Genomic DNA, 20,848 nt, shown 5'->3' with positions numbered 1-20,848 from the left:
TAGTGAGGGGAAGACTAGGATTTAGACTCCACCATCTGACTCCAGGATAGCTGAGATAAAAGCAGAGGTTACAAAAAAAAAAAAAAGCAGAGGTTACAGAACACGACAAGTGACAAACGTGGTCACCCCTGGGCAGGTAAAGAGTCCCAACTGACTAGAGGATGGAGCTGGGATTGGGAGGTTGGTGGGGCCTCCAGAGAGGCTGCTTAGCACCTGGGCAGAGGGGAGCAAGACAGTCAAGGCCCAGTTGGTGGCGTGCTGAGCCAGAAGAGCATCTCCTGGGGGGGAAACCATGCCGCAGCCAGTGACTGCCCTGTCTTTCTTGGATTGACCTGGGCAGTCAGCTGAGAGGGGCTGAGCTCCACAGGCCAGGGATGAGGCTGCTCTGGAATGAAGGTGTCCCAACCTGTTGCAGGCCAGAGCCTTGTGGCCCTGCTGAGTAGCAGGCCGGGTGTGACCGGTGTGACCAAATGGATTTATTCCATCGTGAGAAGATTCCTGGGGTTGCCTCCCTCCATGACACTGCCTGAGAGTGCTGGCATAAAAGCAGAGGTCAGGCAGTGGAGAGAGGAGGATGGCCAGGGAGGACTAAAGAAACAGCTGGGGCGCACTGCAGCCAGGGCTGGAGGACAAGGGGAGAGGGGTTCCAGGCCTGAGATGTGCCCCCCTGCTCAGTTGGCTGGCTTAACTGGCCGCCTCCTTCCTGCTCCTGAAATTCAGCACCATCTACTGGGAAAGGAACCACCTTCCTCCTGGTCCCTTCTCCTTCCCCATCCTTGGAAACCTGTGGCAACTAAGCTTTCAGCTGCACCCAGCAACACTGCTCCAGGTAGGGAATCTATCCTGAGTTGGAGGCCCTCCGGAGGGGTGGGCTCATGGACCCTCTCCCTCAGCCCAGGGACACTAGAAGTAAGGAATTGGGCTCAGACACACATCAGGGTGAATCCTGCTCCTGCCGTTCACTCGCTTTATGGCCTCGAGCCTTGGTTTCCTCATCTATCCAGTGCAGGGTTGTTGAGGGACTGCAAACACTGACCATAAGGACTTTGCCCAGAGCTCACCCAAGAGGATTCTGAGGCAGAGCTCCACAGCCAATGTAACGTGGTGGAGAATACTATTTCACCAGACTCTGCTCCAAGGGGGCGCTGTTTGTGGCTGGAAGCCATTTTCTGAAAAGCCACTTGGGTTGGGAACTGGGGAAATTGGGACCCCCAAGGGTACACTCAAGTAACGCTGTGGCACTAAGGCCCTTCCTTTCCAGGTTGGGTGGATCCCATCAGTAGAAGGGCTGTTGCAAGGAGAAGGGTTTGAAATCCAGGCCAAAACTGATTTATTGCTGAGAACTAGAGTTCAGTTCAGTTCAGTTTAGTCGCTCAGTCGTGTCCGATTCTTTGCGACTCCATGAACTACAGCATGCCAGGCTTCCCTGTCCATCACCAGCTCCTGGAGCCTACTCAAACTCATGTCCATTGAGTCGGTGATGCCATTCAACCATCTCATCCTCTGTCATCCCTTTCTCCTCCCGCCTTCAATCTTTCCCAGCATCAGTGTCTTTTCAAATGAGTCAGTTCTTCGCAACAGGTGGCCAAAGTATTGGAGCTTCACCTTCAGCATCAGTCCTTCCAATGAATACTTCCAATGAGAACTAGAGGGCTGGAGACAATTCCCTTCTCCATGACAACGCTCAGCTCTCATCGATGACAACTGAGTATTCTTTAAAATTCTGGGTGAAGATATGAGATGACCATGATTCCCAGGCTCCCCAAAAAGCACTGCACTGAGAGTCATGGGGCCTGGGTGTGAGGTTCTGGTCTTTTGCTTCTTTATTGGCCTCCATTTTCTTTTCTTTCTCTTCTTTTTTTTATTGGCTGTGCTGAGCAGCTTATGGGATCTTCATTCCCCCACCAGGAATTGAACCTGGCCCCCAGCAGTGAGAGCATGGAGTCCTAACCACAGGACCACCAGGGAATTCCCTGGCCTCCATTGCCATAAAATAAAGATAATGATATGTACCTCATACCCACACTGATGGTACGCTAAAGCTAAAGTAACCTGTGTAAAGGCCACTCTGGACACTAAGCTCTGGAGAAAGTATAGTGATAATTTAATACCATCTGTGAAATGGGTGGAACATACCCAACTCCCAGGGTCATTGAGGTTCAACGATCAGACACCACGTGTGTAAGTCCTGGGCCCTGACTATGCTAAGCCCGCAGGGAGCCTGTGACGTGATCCCCGCCAGCACTAGTTCCAACTGTGGCAACCCGGGGTTTGGCTTGTCTGATGAATGGGTGGCGAGCGCTCTGAGAAGGTGAGTACTGGGTGTGAGAAGGGGTTCATGCCAAAAGGAAGGTGCAGGGAATGGGGTCAGCTGAGCTTTCTCTGCAGCCTGGGACCCCGTCTCTTTGCAGCTGGCCCAGACTCACGGCCACGTGTTCACAGTATGGGTGGGCCCCGTGCCGGTGGTGGTGCTGAGTGGCTTCTGGGCGGTGAAGGAAGCCCCGGTCTCCCACTCAGAGAAGCTCTCAGGCCGGCCCCTCACCCCACTCTTTCAGGACCTAGTTGGAGAAAGAGGCAAGGCTGCTCTCCCTGCTGGGGATGGGGTGGCTGGGTGGGGACTGCACACGGGGCTCCAGTGGGGTAACCCAGAATTGTTGGCATGAAGGAATCTGCTGGGAGGACTCGGGTCTCCTCAGATAACCCTGTGCGAGGGGCGGGGGTGGCATGGGGAGGAACCAGCTCCGGGGGTTAAAAAGACCTGGGTCAAGTCTCAGCTCTGCTCCAGATGAGGCACTCACTCTCTGTCCCTCAGTGTACCCGTCTGTTAGATGGGGAGACTGACTGCTCTCGCCTCCCAGGGACAGGGTTGGGCGGAGGTTAAGTGAGCCACACAGCCGAAGGTGCCCAGTACAGCACCTGGCTCAGAGAACGCCCTTCGCCCCCTGTCTCCCCTACAGGCCCTGTCCTCCCTTCCCTTCTTTATCTCCTCCTCCAGTTCCTATGGGAACTCTTAAAGGCAAAATCAGGTTGGCAGCCTGGGAGGAGGGCACAGCTGAGCCCACCTGGACGGCACCAGGCTTACGGACCCCACGAGCCACAGATGCCCCTCACTGGCCGGCTGGCCAGCCAGAGCACCATCCCAGAGCTGACTGGGAAGGCCGCCAGGGGTCTGCCCTCCCCACTGGGGTGCGGGCCGGGCGGCCTTGGCCAGGGAGGCCTTGGCCAGGGAGGCTGGGAGGGACTGCTGGATGTGCCGCACCCCCGGTCCAGGGGTCATCTGCAGCAATGGGCACACATTTGGCGGCAGTAGAGATGCTTCTGCCTGGTCTGCGGCGGCTGGGCCGAGGCCCACTGGCGCTGGAGCTGAGGCTGCAGGAAGAGGCGGCAGAGCTGGTCGAGGCCTTCCAGCGGGAACAGGGTGAGGAGTGGCCTGGACAGCCCCCCAATCCCCACAGCACACAGCACACTCCTGCAGGGAGGCTGAACCGTGAATGTGTGGGGTGTGTGTGTGTGTGTGTGTGTGCACACGCGTAAGGGTAGAGGAGTGGACCCTTTGCAGGTCCAAGAGGGGACTTATGCTACATCAGTAAATCGGAAATTTCTATAGTGTGGGCAGGTGAGTGGACACAGGCCCAGAATATCCAGTCCTTGAGGAAGCCTGAAGTCCTTCTCTACAAATGGGGAAATGTCCTCCCCCCAACATCTTGGGCCTTTTACACCACAGACCCTTTGCACATGCTCATCCTCCTCTAGAATATCCTAATCCACATCCCTTCCCTCCCTCTGAGAAACCCCAGCTCCTCTCAGACCTGGCTGACATCATCTGCTAAGCAGCCCTCCCCGAATCCCAGGTCCCCGCGTCCTTGGCTCCCAGCTGGGACACACCTGCCCCACATTCTAGTGTGTTTAAAGTGGTGTGTGTCTCCCACCCCTCTCCTTGCAAACCCAGCACCTGTATCACCAAGCCTGGCCCGTAGATGGTGCTCAGTGATCATTTTCTGAGTGAACAGCTGAGGACTGAGAATGAATGAATAATGCAGTGAGCAGCTGTGTACAGACTGGAGGCGTGCTCACGGCAGAGCTCTCTGCCTCTTCACCCTGAGCCCCGCCCCTCTGCTCTCAGGTGGACCCTTTGACCCTCAGGCACCCATAGTCTTCCCGGCTTCCCTGGTGGCTCAGATGGTAAAGCGTCTGCCTACAATGCAGGAGACCTGGGTTTAATCCTTGGGTTGGGAAGATCTCCTGGAGAAGGAAATGGCAACCCACTCCAGTATTCTTGCCTGGACAATCCCAGGGACGGAGGAGCCTGTTAGGCTACAGTCCATGGGGTTGCAAAGAGTTGGACACGACTGAGTGACTTCACTTTCTTTTCACCCATTGTCATATCCACAGCCAGAGTCATTGGGGCCCTTGTGTTCAGCCGCCACTTCCTCTCGGAGGATCCCTTCTTCCAGGAACTGATTCAAACCGTCAACTTTGGCCTGGCCTTTGTCGGCACCATTTGGTGCCGGTTAAGTTGGCGCTCAAGGAGGCAGGTGTGCGGGTCGTTGGACCCCTGAGGGTCCGATATGGGCATGGGCCTCAGCCAGGGCATAACCGGGTGAGTGTCACTTAGGCAGGGGGAGGGCCACAGGGCCTGTTTCTGGGTTCCTCCTGGGATGCCCACCTCAGAGGTCTCAGCCCCCTTCAGCATCCCCAGCAACGTTCTCAGTTCCCCTGACTCAGTGCTGGCACCTGAGTGGCCCCTGGGTGGGCCTCTTACCCCACAGCTAAACGATCTGTTCCCCTGGGCCTTCTGCTGCCTGCCTGGCCCCTACCAGGAGATGTTTAGGTACCAGAAGGCTGTGTGGGGCTATATCCACCGGGAGCTCAGCAGGCACAAACTCAGGACATCTGAGGCCCCCAAGGACTTCATCAGCTACTATCTGGCCCAGATCATCAAGGCAGGCCTGAAAGGGCTGCAGAGGGCCAGAGGTGAGGGGGAGGGCCAGAGCAGGGGGAGGGGCCGGGTGGGGGGAGGTACAGAGGGGCAGTCTTCCCAGCTGCATCTCGTTTCAAAGCCATGAACTCAGTTCCTCACCCTGGCCTCAAATCTTTCAGAGCATGCCAAAGTAGCAGCCGTTTGGGTTTTTCCTCCGTTCTTCTCCCAGGCCAGCGCTGGCTCCTGCAGACATGGGTAGGGTGGGAAGCAGGGGACCTAGCTGATGTCAGAGCCAGCACCCCTGGGGCAGTTCCCTCTACCCAGAGAATTCTGGTCACAAGTCTAGGGACTGGCCAGGCCTCTCTCAGGGAGACCCCAGGGCTCTGTTAAAGGAGAGCTTCAGACCTGGAGCGGCTCTCCCCACCACCTACCCACCAGGCCACGGACGACCCTGTCTCCACATTCAATGAAGAAAACCTGATCCAGGTGGTGGTCGACCTGTTTCTGGAAGGCAAACACCACGGCCACCACTCTGTACTGGGCGCTCATCTACATGGTCCAACATGGAGCCATCCAGGGTAAGGGGGCCAATGGGTACACCCTACTGACTGCCCTGGGCTGTGGGCCTCTGGGCTGAAGGCACCGGCCCCTGTCACTGGCTTTGGTCTGTAGCCCTGGGAGAGGGGCCTGCTCTGACCCCTGTGATATGGGAAATGTTCATGGCTTTGAATCAGAAGGGGGAGAGGGGGCAGGGAGGGGATTTCTATTCCTGGCTACTTAGTGAATAATCCTGGGTAAGTAATTCAACCACTTAAAACCAGTGTGAGATGAGGCGGTATTATTTCACTCATTCAGTACTGATTCAGTACCTCTAAGTGCCAGGCCCTGTGTTAATGCCCACTCAAGATCACAAAGAAAATGTGGCTAGAGTTCTCTCAGGGACCGACTAGCCATGACCTAAGTTCACATCCTGGTTCCACCAGTTTTGTGACCTTCAGCAGAGTACCTGTCTGGTTGCAGCCTCAGTTCTCCTGTCTGTAAAACGGAGAAGACAGTTCCTACTCCATAGGACTCCTTGCATATAGGAAACCTGGTACACAGTGGGTAACCACATATGAATCCTTCTCCTTCCCTTGGAACCGCTGGAGAAGCAAACCCTGCAAAATCTTGTTCAGGAGCTCTGCCTTAGAGAGAGCCTGTCACTGTTGGGACCAAGGGTGGCTGAGTGAGGTGGGGCGACCCAGGAGCCCCGAGCCTCCGCGGTTATCTCCGGGTGTGGACCAGGAGGGTCGGGAGGCTGAACTGCAGCATCGTCCTGGGACCCACGCGGAGCTGCCGGCAGAGAGGGTGCAGCAAGAGCTGGACGCCGTGCGAGGCACCTGCAGAGCCATCCGCTATGAGGACCGCAGCGACTGCTCTACATCCGCGCTGTCCTCCAGGCGCGCAGCGCCTCAGCAGCGGCGTGACGGTGGGCGCCGTGCGCCAGTGCGTGACCTCCACTCGCGTGCACGGCCACCCTGTGCCCAAGGTAGGTGGCCCCCGTGTGACCTCACGACCGATCCAGCGCCTGCAGAATACACCTTTTGCGGGGCAGCCACCGCTCCAGCTTCTGCCTGTCTGCCGGCTGTCAATCATCCATGCATCCATCTCTATCTATGGCATTCCAGACAAGAGGGTTATGATTGTGAAAGAATATACTCATTTAGGGATATTTTTAAATGTTCTGTACTGTTCAGAAGTAACCCCTGCACATATTTTAATGTTCTTCTTTCCAATCTTTTCTGTCCACATTTCTTAAATGTATCTATGATTATGCTGAATATGTAATTCTGAATCCTTCATGTCATGACCATTGAGTCGGTGATGTCATCCAACCATCTCATCCTCTGTCGTCCCTTTCTCCTTTTGCCTTTGATCTTTCCCAGCATCAGGGTCTTTTCTAATGAGTTGGCTTTTCACATCAGGTAGCAAAGTATTGGAACTTCAGCTTCATCAGCAGTCCTTCCAATGAATATTCAGGGTTGAGTTCCTTTAAGATTGATTGATCTCCTTGCAGTCCAGGGGATTCTCAAGAGTCTTCTCCAGCACTACAGTTTGAAGGCATCAATTCTTCGGTGCTCAGCCTTCTTTACTGTCCAACTCTCACATCTGTATGTGATTACTGGAAAAACCATAGCTTTGACTATACAGACCTTTGTTGGCAAAGTAATGTCTCTGCTTTTTAATATACTGTCTAGGTTTGTCATAGATTTCCTTCCAAGGAGCAAGCGTCTTTTAATTTCATGGCTGCAGTCACCATCCTCAGTGATTTTAGAGGACAAGTACTGAATAAGAAGAGATAGAGAAATAAAGTTAAAAACTATTTAGGTTGAAAACAGCTACTGTATATGTACATAAACTTGAGTCTGAGCTACCTTGGGGTCAAGGCAAAAGAGGAAATCCAAATTAGTTATGACTCTCATGTAATTAAAGCAAGCATACCCGTATGAGGAAAACTTTGGCTTATAACCCTCCAAGAAATTATTATGAAGGTCATCATTCATAACACTTTTGAAGGCCAGTAGACAATATATATTGAGTGGTGCCTTAAGTAGGAGTTTTTAAAAGATACAGGAATATTTTTCCAAATGGTAGCTTCTTACCTCCAACTCATTTTAAATGATGAAAGTTGACATGAATACATTTTTGTATGGAGTAAAAAAAAAAAAAGATAAGAGTTGAGGTTTATAGCTCTCTGGTGATCCAACTTGAGACAGGTTTCTGACATGAAATGGGTTCTAATAATTTCTAAAAACTAATAACCTGCTCTCTGCCAAGCCTCACTGTGTTAAGGGATTTGTGTCCACTACAGCATTCAGTCTTCACAATGACTGACTGCTATGCAGATCCTAAGTAAAAGATGTTTATTGAATTAACTGTCTACCTCTCTTTGCATGCTCATTGCTTCAGTCTGTTCGACTCTTTGTGACCCCATGGACTGTAGCCCACCGTGCTCCTCTGTCCCTGGGATTCTCTAGGCAAGAATACTGGAGTGGGTTACCATGCCTTCCTCCAGAGGATCTTCCTAACCCAGGGATTGAACTTGTGTCTCTTATATCTCCTGTATTGACAGGTGGATTCTTTACCACTAGCACCACCTGGGAAGCCTACCTCTCTTGTTGTGTAATAAATTACCCCCAAACTTAGCAACTTACAACAATAGCTTTTCTGAGAGTCAGAGATCTGAGTGTCTGTGGGTCAGGGGCCTAGGTGCTGCTTAGCTGGATGGCTCTGATTCGGTATCTCTCATGATGCTATGATGAAGTTTTTGGCTGCAGCTGCAGTCTTCCCTGAAGGCTCCATAGGGAGGTCCCACATCTTCAGGATTCAGTTGATTCTGGGCAGTTGGCTGGAGGCCGCCCTCAGTTTCTTGACACTGGGAATCTACAGAGGGGAGCTTAAAACCGCTGAACTCCATTAGAGCAAGTGAGAAGACAGAAGCCTTAGTCTTTTTGTAACCTAATCCCACATGATATCAAGACTTTTGCCATATTCTATTTGCCAGAAGCGAGTCACTAGAGCCAGCCCACCCTCAAGCAGAGAGGGTTTCACGGGGAGTGGATGCCAGGCACCAAGAATCATTTGGGGAGTGGGGTGTCATTTTAAAGAAGCACAGATGGTAAGGCTGCCGATTTTAATGACGATGTGGCAGAGTCTCTCATCTTGGCACCCAGTGCATGGAGGTGATGATCAGAGCCCCAAGCCTTCACTCAGAAAGGGGCTTTGGCTCAGCACTGATGCTCCAGCCTGTTCTTGCTAGAAGCCTTGATGGTACAAGATGGTACACCATGGAAATGATGGCTAGAGAGAAGGTATGGGAGCCCAATCTTCTCCATCATGAGATCCTTTGTTCAACTCTTACAACCGTGGTTCAGGGCAGATTTGATTGCAAGGGCCTGGTAGGATGTGATCATTAAATTCTTATTAATTTGATCAGACTTGAGATCCCTGCCTCCATACATTTTCTTCTTCATAATAATCCTGTCCTTTTGATGTTGTTGCTATTGTTATTCTTTTTTTAAACAGATAGCTGATGAGAGCTCATGTAACTGCCCTGAACATACAGTTAGTAAGAAACTTAACTGAGTTTAATTCATGCCCTTCTGATTCCAACTTTTTTTTTGTCCTTTTTATCATACTCCCTGCCATTCATATTGTTCCAAAAACCCCATTTTAGTAAAGTAAATGAGCCAGCATGTTGGATGGAGATGCTTTGCATTGTCTGTTGTTCTGTTAGGTTGGCTAATACTGAACAGTCTTTGGCAGTATTTGATCATCATGTTCAGAGGTTAAATGTCTCCTGGATTGTAAGGATAGGATCATGTCATCAACTCATTCTGCTGTTAGTCTGGTAGGAGGCCCCAGGCCCTGGTGGTCTAAGAGTTATACCAAATTAGGTCAAGTTGACAAAGAGGGAACTAGAATTCAGCTCTGTTTTATGCCATCTGGGATTAGAAATTTCCTTATTAATAGCCCATTCTTGCCAATTGATTCTAAGAGTTTTTTCTGTGATAAGAGCTCCAGGGAACCATTAACAGCCTGGAATCAATATCCAGCTTTCCCAGCTTGGGCAAGAGATGTCTCCTGAAAGCAGAATTAAAGCTTGACAGTAGATCATTAAATGTTACAGATATTCCTAAACTGTTCTTAACCATTCCAACAGTCAAGTGACAGTGATAACAGCAATGGCCCCTAATACAGAGATGGCACTTCAAGCCCATTTCCTCAGACATTCTATTTGATTATAAACTCCAATCTGCCATTTACAGGGAAGAAGTTGGGCTAGAGTCCTCAGGAGGTACCCAGAAGGCAGATGGTTCTATAATTTGGAGGAGAGGGAGGGTTGCCCTTGTTGAGTACTGGCTATGTCTGAGCCAGTCCCACGAGTTAAGGTCGCTCAGTCACTTTGCAAGAAGTCCAGAACATCACCCAGAACAGGACATAAATAACTCTGAAGGGAAAAGAGCATCTTGCCCAGAGCCTTTGCATCCAAAGGAGATTGTTAAGAACTGCCGTAACACAGAGGTTTCTTTATCCCAGGGAGGGAAAACAGAGTGTGGGGTGGAAGTCCCAGGACGATAACTAGGAAACAGCTTGCTCAGGCAGCAGCAGGAACATGTGCTTCCCATGTAAAAGCCTCTGCCTAAAGCCGTGGAGTGAAGAGGCCTGGGTACCTGTCGGTCTGGATGGCTAGGGTCAGGCCCCTCCCTTTAGGCTTCAGTAGATCAACTAAAAAAAGAGGGGAGAGGGCTTCTGAAAAGATACATGTTATCTCTTTTCTGCATTCCTCATTGGCTTCTCTTTGATGTGCAGGCTTCAAACTGCTGGGGTTTTGTCTTTAATTTCAAGATGTCTTTGTCAAAGCCAAGAATCATGTGGCCAGTTCTCTAGTCCACCAGGGGTGACCAGTTTGATTCTCTGGTGTTGGTTAAGGAGCCGCAGAATAAGAGGCCTGCTTCAGAGCCCTGGGGCTGTGTGTCCCAGGTCCCGCGGCCACAGCAAACCCCTTCCTGCCTCCCCTTGGGCCTCTTGCTCAGCCCAGGGCCTGCGAGGTGTGGAGCAGAAGTCACCAACAGGAGGCATGGGCTCCCATCTGCTCCCATCTGATCAGTCTGATTCTCTTTCCAGTCACTCTTCTTTGCGGTAGAGTGAGGGCTTGGGTTAGGGTTAGAGATCACCCTCTCTCCCTAATTCTAAGGAGTGAAACTTTCTGTCTCTTCTTCTCTCTCTGCCTCCTTAGTCAGTCTTCCTTACGCTTTGTCTGTCTGCCATTCCATTTCTCCTCTCTCTCTCACGCACACACACAGTCTCTCTCACACACACCACCACTGTTTGTTGCCCTGCTCAAGGACTTGGTCCCCTCTGGTCATGCCCACCAGCCACTGGCCCTCTTCCTCGGAGGCGGGAACTGTGTCTCTAGCCCGGGCTGGGAGTCTTTAGGATGGAGGTGGGTGCCCCTTAGCCAAGAGAGTAATGCCCAGCAACTTCACTGCTGTCAGGGTCTCTCTGCTGAATCTCTTTGGGGCTCCCTGGCCCTAGATGACTCTCACCTGCATACCTAGTGTTCTCTGAGCTCGTGTCAGCCCAGCATCAGGGTTGGGTGCTGGGTCAACTAAGCTCCTTGAGCTACACCAGCTCATCTCTGCAGGGCACCATCCTATTGCCCAACCTGGCCTCTGTGCCCTGTGCCCCTGAGAGTTGGGAGACCCCCTGACAGTTCAACCCTGGCCACTTCCTGGACAAGGATGGAAACTTTGTGGTCAAGGAAGTCTTCCTGCCATTCTCCGCAGGTATGGGGTGTAGCACTGGTCGTGGGTGGTGGGTGTGATGGGACCACTGCAGGACTACCTGCTACCTCATGACCTTTCCTTCTGCTTCCAGGGCATCAGGTGTGCCTAGGGGACCAGCTGGCTCGGATGAAGCTCTTGCTGATGTTTGCCATCCTCCTCAGGACCTTTTCGTTCCAGCTGCCAGGGCGGAGCCCAGGGCTCAGGCTGGAGTACAACTTTGGGGGCACCCGGCAGCCCCAGCCCCAGAAGATCTATGCCGTGCCCCGTCTAAACTGCCCCCATCCAGGTCCTAGAGAGGAGGTCCTGTAGCAGACCGGAGTGTGGAGGCTTGTCCCCCACAAAGACCTGCCTCAGTCTCTCTCAGCTCCTGAAAAGTTGGAGAAGAACAGAGTTTACCAGCTTAGTGGCCTGTGGTTCTCCCTAACACAAGCTCTGATGTGTGACATTGGAGGGTATACTTATTAAGGATTCTACCAATGTGGTTCAGTTTTGGTAGCTCAGTCCCTAGGATTTTATAAGGTTGGTTAAGAGGTTTGGCCTTGAATCACGTCACAAGATTAATCTGGGGAGTCAAGTCTCACGAGGTAGCCTCTCAGGAGTTCAGAGAGAAAAACCATAAATGCAGTGAGTGAAGTCGCTCAGTCGTGTCTGACTCTTTGCGACCCCATGGACTGTAGCCTACCAGGCTCCTCCCTCCATGGGATTCTCCAGGCAAGAGTACTGGAGTGGGTTGCCATTTAAATGCAGTAATGCATCTCAATACTATTGATGCAGCCCCTGACAGTCAAAACCTGGAAAGCTCATTTTCTGTCCTCTCCTGCCCTCTCCTGACCAGAGGCAAGAAGTGCATGCCCCTGCAGCCACATGACTGGGAAAGATCTCCCCAGCAACCTAGGATGCCTCAAGTTTTAAAACATTGTGTTTCCAGGGACTTCCCTGGTTGGCCTGTGGTTAGGACTCCATGTTTCCACTGCAGGGGGCATCTGTTCAATCCCTGATCTGGTAACCAAGATTCTGCATGCCTCGTGGCACAGCCAAAAAACAAAAAAACACCCCACTGTGTCTCTAGACAAATATTGCCTATTAAAATAACTTGATTAGAATTTGATTAGAATAATTTGATTAGAAAATTCAAATTAAAGTCAAAATGAGATACCACTACACACCTATTTGTATTGCTAAAAACAAAGTCTTGAACCTAAGTACTGGAATTCTCACACACTGATGATGGGAATGTAAAATGGTTCAATCACATGGGCAATTTCTGGTATAATTAAACATTATACCATACAATCCAGCTGTTTCACCCCTAGCTATTTAACCAAAAGAAATGAAAATATATATTCACAACAAAACATACTATATGATTCCATTTCTATGATATTCTTGGAAAGGCAAAACTATAGGACATAAAACATAAGTGGTTGGCAAGGTCTGGGAGTAGGGTTATGGGTTGACTATAAAGGGACACAAGGGAACTTTTTGGGGTGAGGGGAATGTTCTGTATCTTGATTATGGTGACAGTTACACAACTGAATGTGTTTGTCAAAAATCACTAAACTACATACTTACAAGGGTGAATGTTGTATATAAATCATATCTGAATAAATCTGACTTCTAAGAAAGAAATATCTTTTATCCTTTGACTTATTTAAAAGATGTACCTATGACTGGTAAACAAAGTACAGATATAGAAAACTTATGGTTACCAGGGGATAAGGTGGTGGGGAGGATAAATTGGGAGATTGGGAGTGACATATATATAGTACAATTTATAAAATAGATAGCTAATAAGAACTTGCTGTATATCACAGTGAAGTCAGTACTCTGCAATGGTCTGTATGGGAAAACAATCTAAAAAAAAGTGGATATATGTATAAGGGTGATTCACTTTGCTGAACACCTGAAACTAACACAACATTGCAAATTAACTATACCCAATAAAATTATTTTAAAAAGAACAAAAAGTGTCACTCATCATCTCCTTATATAAAGGGTTAAGTCAAGACCCACTTACAGTGGGTAGTGCAGTCACCAGTGACAGTGCACCCTGAGGGGAATTCAGGATAGAAAAACAGGAGGATGCATTCTGCCTTTCGGATGTAAGGGCCCCTAGGTAGTTAAGATGCATATCTAAGGAAGGATTTCAATGACCCCAGATGCTTTCATCTTCCCTTACATAGACAGATAAGCACTAAAATCATTACCTTGAGATATCTGTTCTTTTTGATTAGTAGTAAACTTTTCCTGCTTCACTACCTGTGTTTTCCCCAGTAGCTCAGGGGTAAAGAATCCACCTGCAATGTCCGGGAGGCGAGTTCGACGCTTGGGTCAGGAAGATCCCTGGAGTAGGAAATGGCAAACTGCTCCAGTATTCTTGCTTGGAATATTCCATAGACAGAGGAGCCTGGCAGACTACAGTCCACAGGGTCGCAAAGAGTTGGACACAACTGAGCGTGTGCGTGCACACACAATTTCCCACAAAAAAATGCGTGTACATACTGACCCCTCCCCTACCTGTTAGGAGCAGTTCCTTGAGGCTCTCTGAGAGGCTGTCTTCTGGGCCACAGTCCTCAGTACTGTCCCTGAATAAAACGGAAACTCACTGCTCTTATCTTGTGTTTTTTCCAGTGGACAAAATGAACCAACATTTCTAATTAGTAGCATATCAGTCATCACTGTGATTAAATAAAATTCCTATTTTACGGCAAGACAGGAAAAAATTTAACCAAAAAATTTCCTTGCAGCTTTCAGTCTCCCCACTCCCCTTGAGAGTGTGTGGTGCGTCGGCAGTAACCAGACCTCCTTAAGAGATAGCTGTCCTTCTTAATCTTGTAAAGGGCCATAAGGACACAGGACCCACAACTCCCTTCATAGGTGCAGATCTGCACTATGTAAATTGTCAATAATACATCATTTGATGTATATTTGTCTCAAAAGCTTACATAACTATGCTTTGACCTCTAACGGGTGGAAAGTCCTCAGAGCTTTCTGAAAGACTGTCTCCCAGGTTAGAATCCTCAGATTGGCTCTAATAAAAGTTTCCATTCCTTTCTTAGATCGACTATTAATTTTTTCATCCACATCTGTTAAACTGAGCTGGGAAAATTGCAGCCTGAAATGAGGAAACTTGTATTAATTAGCCTCTAGTTTTTCTGCAAGCAAATGTACAAGTTCTTCTAGGCTTTTTTTTCCTTCTTTTTTGAAAATTGAAGTGCAGTTGATATACAACGTTTCATATATACTGCAAAATGACTCAGTATGTGTGAGTGCCTGTGTGCGTGCTCAGCTGTATCTGACTCTTTGCGACTCCATGGACTGTAGCCCATCAGGCTCCTCTGTCTATGGAATTTCCCAGGCAAGAATACTGGAGTGGCTGCCATTTCCTACTCCAGAGGATCTTCCCAAAGCAGGGATCGAAACCGCGTCTCCTGTGTTGGCAGGCGGATACTTTACCGCTATGCTGCCTGGAAAGCCCATCAGTTCAGTTCAGTTGCTCAGTTATGTCCGACTCTTTGCGATCCCATGGACTGCATGGGAAGCCCATATATGTGTGTATATATATTTTTTTCTCAGATTCTTTTCTGAAAAAAGATGATCACATTATAGGTTATCACAATATATTGAATCTAGTTCCCTGTACTATACACTAGGTCCTTGTTGATTATTATATGTATATAGTAGTGTGTATGTGTTAATCCCAAGGTCTTAATTTATCCTTTCCTCCCCCGTTCCCACTTGGTAACCATGAATTTGTTTCTGTGTCTCTTCAGTCTGTTTCTGTTTTGTAAATAAGTTCATTTGTATCGCTTTTTTTAGATTCCACATACAAGTAATATCATGTATTTCTCTTTATCTGACTTCACTTGGTAAGATAATCTCTAGGTCCATCTATGTTGCTGCAAATGGCAATATTTCATTCCTTTTTATGACTGAGCACTATTCTCTTACAGGCTTTTTGAGATCTTGAAACTTTCTTGCAGACATGTTATTTTCTGTGTGGAACCATACCCAGGGCCTGGGGAGTCCAGAATGGGCCCCATTGGGCATGCAGGGTCCCAGAAAGTGGCAAAAAGCCTAGAGTTCTCTTGCCTGGATGACCCCCTCACAGGGCTGGCAGCTGTTTGTGACCCAGCAGCCTCTAAGATTGCTTACTGGCCTCCTGAGAAATCTGTATGCAGGTCAAGAGGACACAGTTGGAACCAGACATGGAACAACTGACTTGTTTCAAACTGGGAAAGGAGTATGTCACCTTGCTGGATAAAGCACAAGCTGGAATCAAGATTGCAGGGAGAAATATCAATAACCTCAGATATGCAGATGACACCACCCTTATGGCAGAAAGTGAAGAGGAACTAAAGAGTCTCTTGATGAAAGTGAAAGAGGAGAGTGAAAAAGTTGGCTTAAAACTCAACATTCAAAAAACTAAGCTCATGGCATCCGGTCCCATCACTTCATGGCAAATAAATAGGGAAACAATGGAAACAGTGACAGACTTTATTTTCTTGGGCTCCAAAATCACTGCAGATGGTGACTGCAGCCATGAAATTAAAAGACACTTGCTCCTTGGAAGAAAAGCTATGACAAACCTAGACAGCATATTAAAAAGCAGAAACATTACTTTGCCAACAAAGGCCCATCTTGTCAAAGCTATGGTTTTTCCCGTAGTCGTGTATGGATGTGAGAGTTGGACCATAAAGAAAACTGAGAGCTGAAGAATTGATGCTTTTGAACTGTGGTGTTGGAGAAGATTCTTGAGAGTACTTTGGACCGCAAGGAGATCAAACGAGTCAATCCTAAAGGAAATCAGTCCTGAATATTCATTGGAAGGATTGATGCTGAAGCTGAAGCTCCAATATTTTGGCCACCTGATGTGAAGAACTGACTCACTGGAAAAGACCCTGATGCTGGGAAAGATTGAAGGCAGGAGGAGAAGGGGACAACAGAGGATGAGATGGTTGGATGGCATCACTGACTTGATAGACATGAGTTTGAGCAATCTCTGGGAATTGGTGACGGACAGGGAAACCTGATGTGCTGCAGTCCATGGAGTCTCAAAGCATCGGAAATGACTGAGAGACTGAACTGAACTGAACTGACAAAAGCAAGGTTAATTTATTTTAGTTTTTAAAGTAAGGCATGCCCTGGAAGACATCACAAATGCTATTCTCTCTACCTAGAATATTTCAGCCCTTCTCTCCTCCTGGTAAACTCCATCATTTTCTCTGGGAAGCCCTACCTCCCATTTCTTATCCCTTGACTGCATTATTTCTCCATCCTCTAAACCCCCAGAGAGCCTTCTCCTTCTCTGACCATAGCACTTCTTCCAATGTATTGTAATTGCCTGTTTATTGCCTTGCTTCTTTTTTCCTCAGTAGAGCAGGATCTCTGTGAGGTCAGAGATAGTGTCTTCTAAAATATATCCCAGATTTAGTATACTGCCTGGCTTTACCAGCTGAGCCACAAGGGAAGTGCAGGAATACTGGAGTGGGTAGCCTATCTCTTCTCCAGTGGATCTTCCCAACCCAGGAATCAAACCGGGGTCTCCTTCCTTGCAGGCAGATTCTTTACCAACTGAGCTATCAGGGAAGCCTATACTGCCTGGCATTATGTGTTTAATAAGTATTTACAGATTGAATGTGGTGTTATTACAGCACTCAAGGTCACCTAAATCAGAGTGAAGGTCTAAGAGGAAGGACTTAATGGGAACCAAAATGTCACCTCTAAATATGACTCTTTGACATAAAAGTTATTTTGAGCTGAAGGCAATTAAGAAGCAGTAAATGCAAATATAAAATATAACATAAAAGCAGCAGCAAATGCAGACCCTGCCCCCCTCTTTTTCTTTCTAAAGGCAGAAAATAAATGTTTCCTTTCAAGGAGACAGATCCTTATCAGTCCAAAGACTAGACCAATGTGAAAGTAAAATCAAAATGGATTCAGTATTGCTAAGAGACCTCTATAGTTTAGAGAGTTGGGAAATCATTGAGGAAGTGTGACCTATGCACTTTTCAGCCTTCTCAGATTCTTCTTAGCCAAAGAATCTGATCTTTGGACAACTTATTGTCTTAATGGCAGGATCCAGAAGATCTATTCAATGTTCCAGAAACTCAAGACAATTATTTGACTCAGCCTAAAATTAACTCATGACAGCCTACCTGTTTATTAAACTCTTACCCTAAAATAACTAGCAAGAGTCCATCCCTTTAGGAAAATTGCCTTATTGGGGAAAATCTCAGTTCCCCAACCAGGTGTTGAACCCAAGTCATGGCACTGAAAACCCAGAATCCTAACCACTAGGCCACCAGGGAACTCTCTAATTCTTGAACAACCTTGCGGTTTTTGCCTTTATAGGCCTCTGATTCCTTCTCTTACCTGGAAGATGTTTCGTTTTACCCTAATCTGTGCCTCTGAATTGCAATTCTTGAGACCCTAAATAAAGCTCTTTGTTCTTTGCAGCCTCCATATTGATTATTATGAGTATTTATTACTAATAATTATTAATATTATTGTTCAACAAGAGACACTGATGCAATCTGCAACAAACTCTGTTAACCTAACATTTCTCTTCCTACTAAGGAAGATAAGCACTACCTAATCCTGGTTGGACTACCCCTAGCCCAAGCCCCATCATCTGGATAGTTCTTCACAGATTGTTTCTTTGTAGTTGTTGCTGTGTTGTGTTAGTCGCTAAACTGCATGTGACTCTTTGTGTCCAGTGGACTGCATCCTTGTCAGGCTCCTCTGTCCATGGGATTTCCCAGGGAGAACACTGGAATGGGTTGCCATTTCCTTCTCTAGGGGATCTTCCCAACTCAGGAATCAAATTCACCTCTCCTGCATTGGCAGGTGGATTCTTTACTGCTGAGCCACCAGGGAAGCCCTGTTTCTTTGTAGAAAAGGTATAAAAACTTCCTGTTCTAGCCTCTTCTGATTTTCATTCTTTTCTGAAGACTTCCATGAGCATGTAAAAATTTAATAAAATTGGTGTGCTTTTGTCCTGTTAATGTGTTTGTCACTTTAACTTTCAGACCTGGCCAGGATGGAGGAGAACTTTTTCCTACAGCTTCCTAGAAGAGGTGATGCTCCAAGTTGGTCTGAAGGACAAATTATTTAGGTAGGAAGAGAAGGGAAAGGTGGTTTGGGCAGTGAGGATGGTAATACGAACTCCAGAAAAGGAGGAACTGGAAAAGTTGTGCTTTTCAGAAACTGCAGATGATTCAGTATGATCACAGCTAGGGTAAGAGGGAGGGATGGAGTGGCAGAAAATAAAGTTGACAGGTGGGAAAGAGCTGATCAGGAAGTTTGAGTTTTATTTAGAATCTAGATTTTCATGCCAGATTTGGACCTTTTGTTACATGCACAAACTCTTCAGTGTAACATAACATGAAATGGTGAAGTGCAGTAAAAAGAGTAGTAATTTAAGAAAACTTGGGTTGCAATATTGGTTCCTCCACTCACTTCCCTTCGGTAAAAAACAACAAACCAACAACAGTAATAACATCTATCTTAAGTGTTTTGCAGTAATTTTAAGTAATACATGCAGTAACTTAGGTAAAGTGCCTGGTCCATGGCATCATTCAATAAATTCGTTTTCCCTGCTCGTTTTCCCCTCGGCCTGTAGGCTGTAGGCCCGGGCGCTAGACCACGATCCTCCCAGGTCCAGACTGAGCGGTGCCAGGAGACTGACTGTCGGCTTGCGGGTCCTAGTCTCTCCGTAGGTCGGACCTGGGCTTCGCCGCACGGGGGCGCTCTAGGCTGCTCCTCGGCACTCTATGGTTCTCCCTCGCCCCGGAAGTGGTTTCCGGCTGGGGTTGGTAAGGTCGGGCCATGGTGGGGCAGAGGTTGGGAAGATGGCGTGGCGAGGCTGGGCGCAGAGAGGCTGGGGCTGTGGGCAAGCGTGGACTCCGCCAGCGGGCGGCCGCAGCTACGAAGAGCTCACTGCGGTCCTGGCCCCGTCGCGGCTGCTCCGGCGCAGGTAATGACCGACCTCTGGGCTTCTCGCGTTTCAGAGCTGCGATTCCGGCCGCGCATCCTCAGGTGCGGAGGCCGTGCGGGCCTCTTGTGCCTCCCCTGCCTCACCCCCTCTTCTCACGCGTCCCTCCTCTCTCTCTTCCCCGTACCCGCGCCGTCCAGTCTTCGCTTCTCGTCGTGCCACCTCGCCGCGGGTCCTCAGTGACCAGCCCCGGCCCAGCTCTCCGTGAGCCCGCTGTGGCCTCTTTCTCGGGAGGGGCGTGTCGGGAAGGGGAAGTAATCTGTAAAGGGCAGATTGGGCACCATACCTCATAATCCCGCGAGCAAATAAAGAATTAACACAGCTGGTAGAGTGGCAGGGCCGAGATTTTATTCTCTTATCAGGCTTTATAAAAGTTTGTTTTTCTACAGAATACTTCTTTAGAGGAATTTATAAGGGAAGGCGGAGTCAGAGGAGGGCATCACTTTGCCTCTTGCAAAGTTGTGGGAGAGGCTTTTCTGTTAAAAGGGTTGAGACAGTGGAGTATTTGGTTTTCAGATGACTTGGAAAGAAATACTCGATTTTTCCTGAGTAGCAGCTGTGTGAAGAGTATGGTCTATCAGTATTTGCTGTTTTTGTATTAGAATAGTTCAACTCTAAATTGAGAGAAATCCCTTAACTAAGGTTCTAGTGTGTATTTGGCTCTGAATTTTCTTTCTGTTGTTTAACAGAGTTTTAATTCCCCGTTTTCTTACTTGGTCAGATGAGTGCCTGAAGTCTACCTGATAGATGATAGCAAGAAGCCTTGTGTTTAGTTTAACACCAGCTCTAGCCAGTGGTAAATAATTGAGGTTCCAATATGGTGGAGCCATCCTTGATTTTCTTTTCTTTTTTTTTTTTCAAACACCACAGAAACTTTATTTACACAATCCATGTGAGATTTCTGAACCTGTGCCCCTGAGGCAAGACAAGTCCTTTTCTCTCAGACATGTAACTGACACGTAAATTAACACAAATGCAAGTCAGACCTACACACTGTTGACAAATAATTTGTAGTACCTATTTTAGTATTATCATCACGGGGATGCTCAAAGGGCATCCTTAATTTTCAAATCATCTGGAGTGTCTGTAGACTGTTTTTCCCAGGCCTTACCTCAGTCCTGTCGACTTGCCTGGTGGGCAGGAGGTGGGTTGGAGGAAAGGATGTGGGTTGTGGGAGAAGCGGGAAAGAACCTGTAGTTCTAAACAAGCCCTGAATGCAGGATCGGAGATTAGTGGTAAAATGGCTTACATTGTACTTAACTTCATGATACAGGGGAACCTGGAGCCTCAGCACTAACCTAAACTCCTAAGGAGATGGGGGAATGAGGAGCTCAGGTGGAGGTGGTAATTTATATCAGTGGTCCTGATTCCATTCTTTATTCCAAACCCCAGTTGAAACTGCATAGTTTGAGAGGGAAGAAGAGTGAATATAGCTATTAGGAAGCAACAGGTGTTCAGTATTCAAGATCTGTGTTAGGAAGGGAAAGGAAAAGAAGAACAACTTAGTTAAAGAGGAGGCTCCAGTAAAAATTGGAGACCATTTGAAACACATACATGTGGTGTTGAAGATTACCATCACAAGTTTTTAGTTTGTCATTCATA

General features: G+C 48.0%; 1 protein-coding gene and 1 pseudogene across 1 annotated transcript in view; both read left to right on the top strand.

The window, feature by feature from the left end:
- Positions 1-3,285: 3,285 nt before the first annotated feature.
- Positions 3,286-11,559, top strand: LOC122675210 (annotated as a pseudogene).
- Positions 11,560-19,062: 7,503 nt separating this feature from the next.
- PARL (presenilin associated rhomboid like) overlaps positions 19,063-20,848 on the top strand; it is a 54,553-nt gene continuing 52,767 nt past the window's right edge. Inside the window, exon 1 of the mRNA XM_043875081.1 lies at positions 19,063-19,228. Within this exon, the coding sequence (XP_043731016.1) occupies positions 19,104-19,228 (125 nt within the window). The 5' untranslated portion in view covers positions 19,063-19,103. The remainder of the gene's footprint in view (positions 19,229-20,848) is intronic.

The sequence above is a fragment of the Cervus elaphus genome, chromosome 19, assembly GCF_910594005.1.
Source record: "Cervus elaphus chromosome 19, mCerEla1.1, whole genome shotgun sequence".
Lineage (NCBI taxonomy): Eukaryota > Metazoa > Chordata > Mammalia > Artiodactyla > Cervidae > Cervus > Cervus elaphus.
The sequence above is the reverse complement of the archived record's forward strand: the minus strand, read 5'-3'. Positions and strand labels throughout refer to the sequence as shown.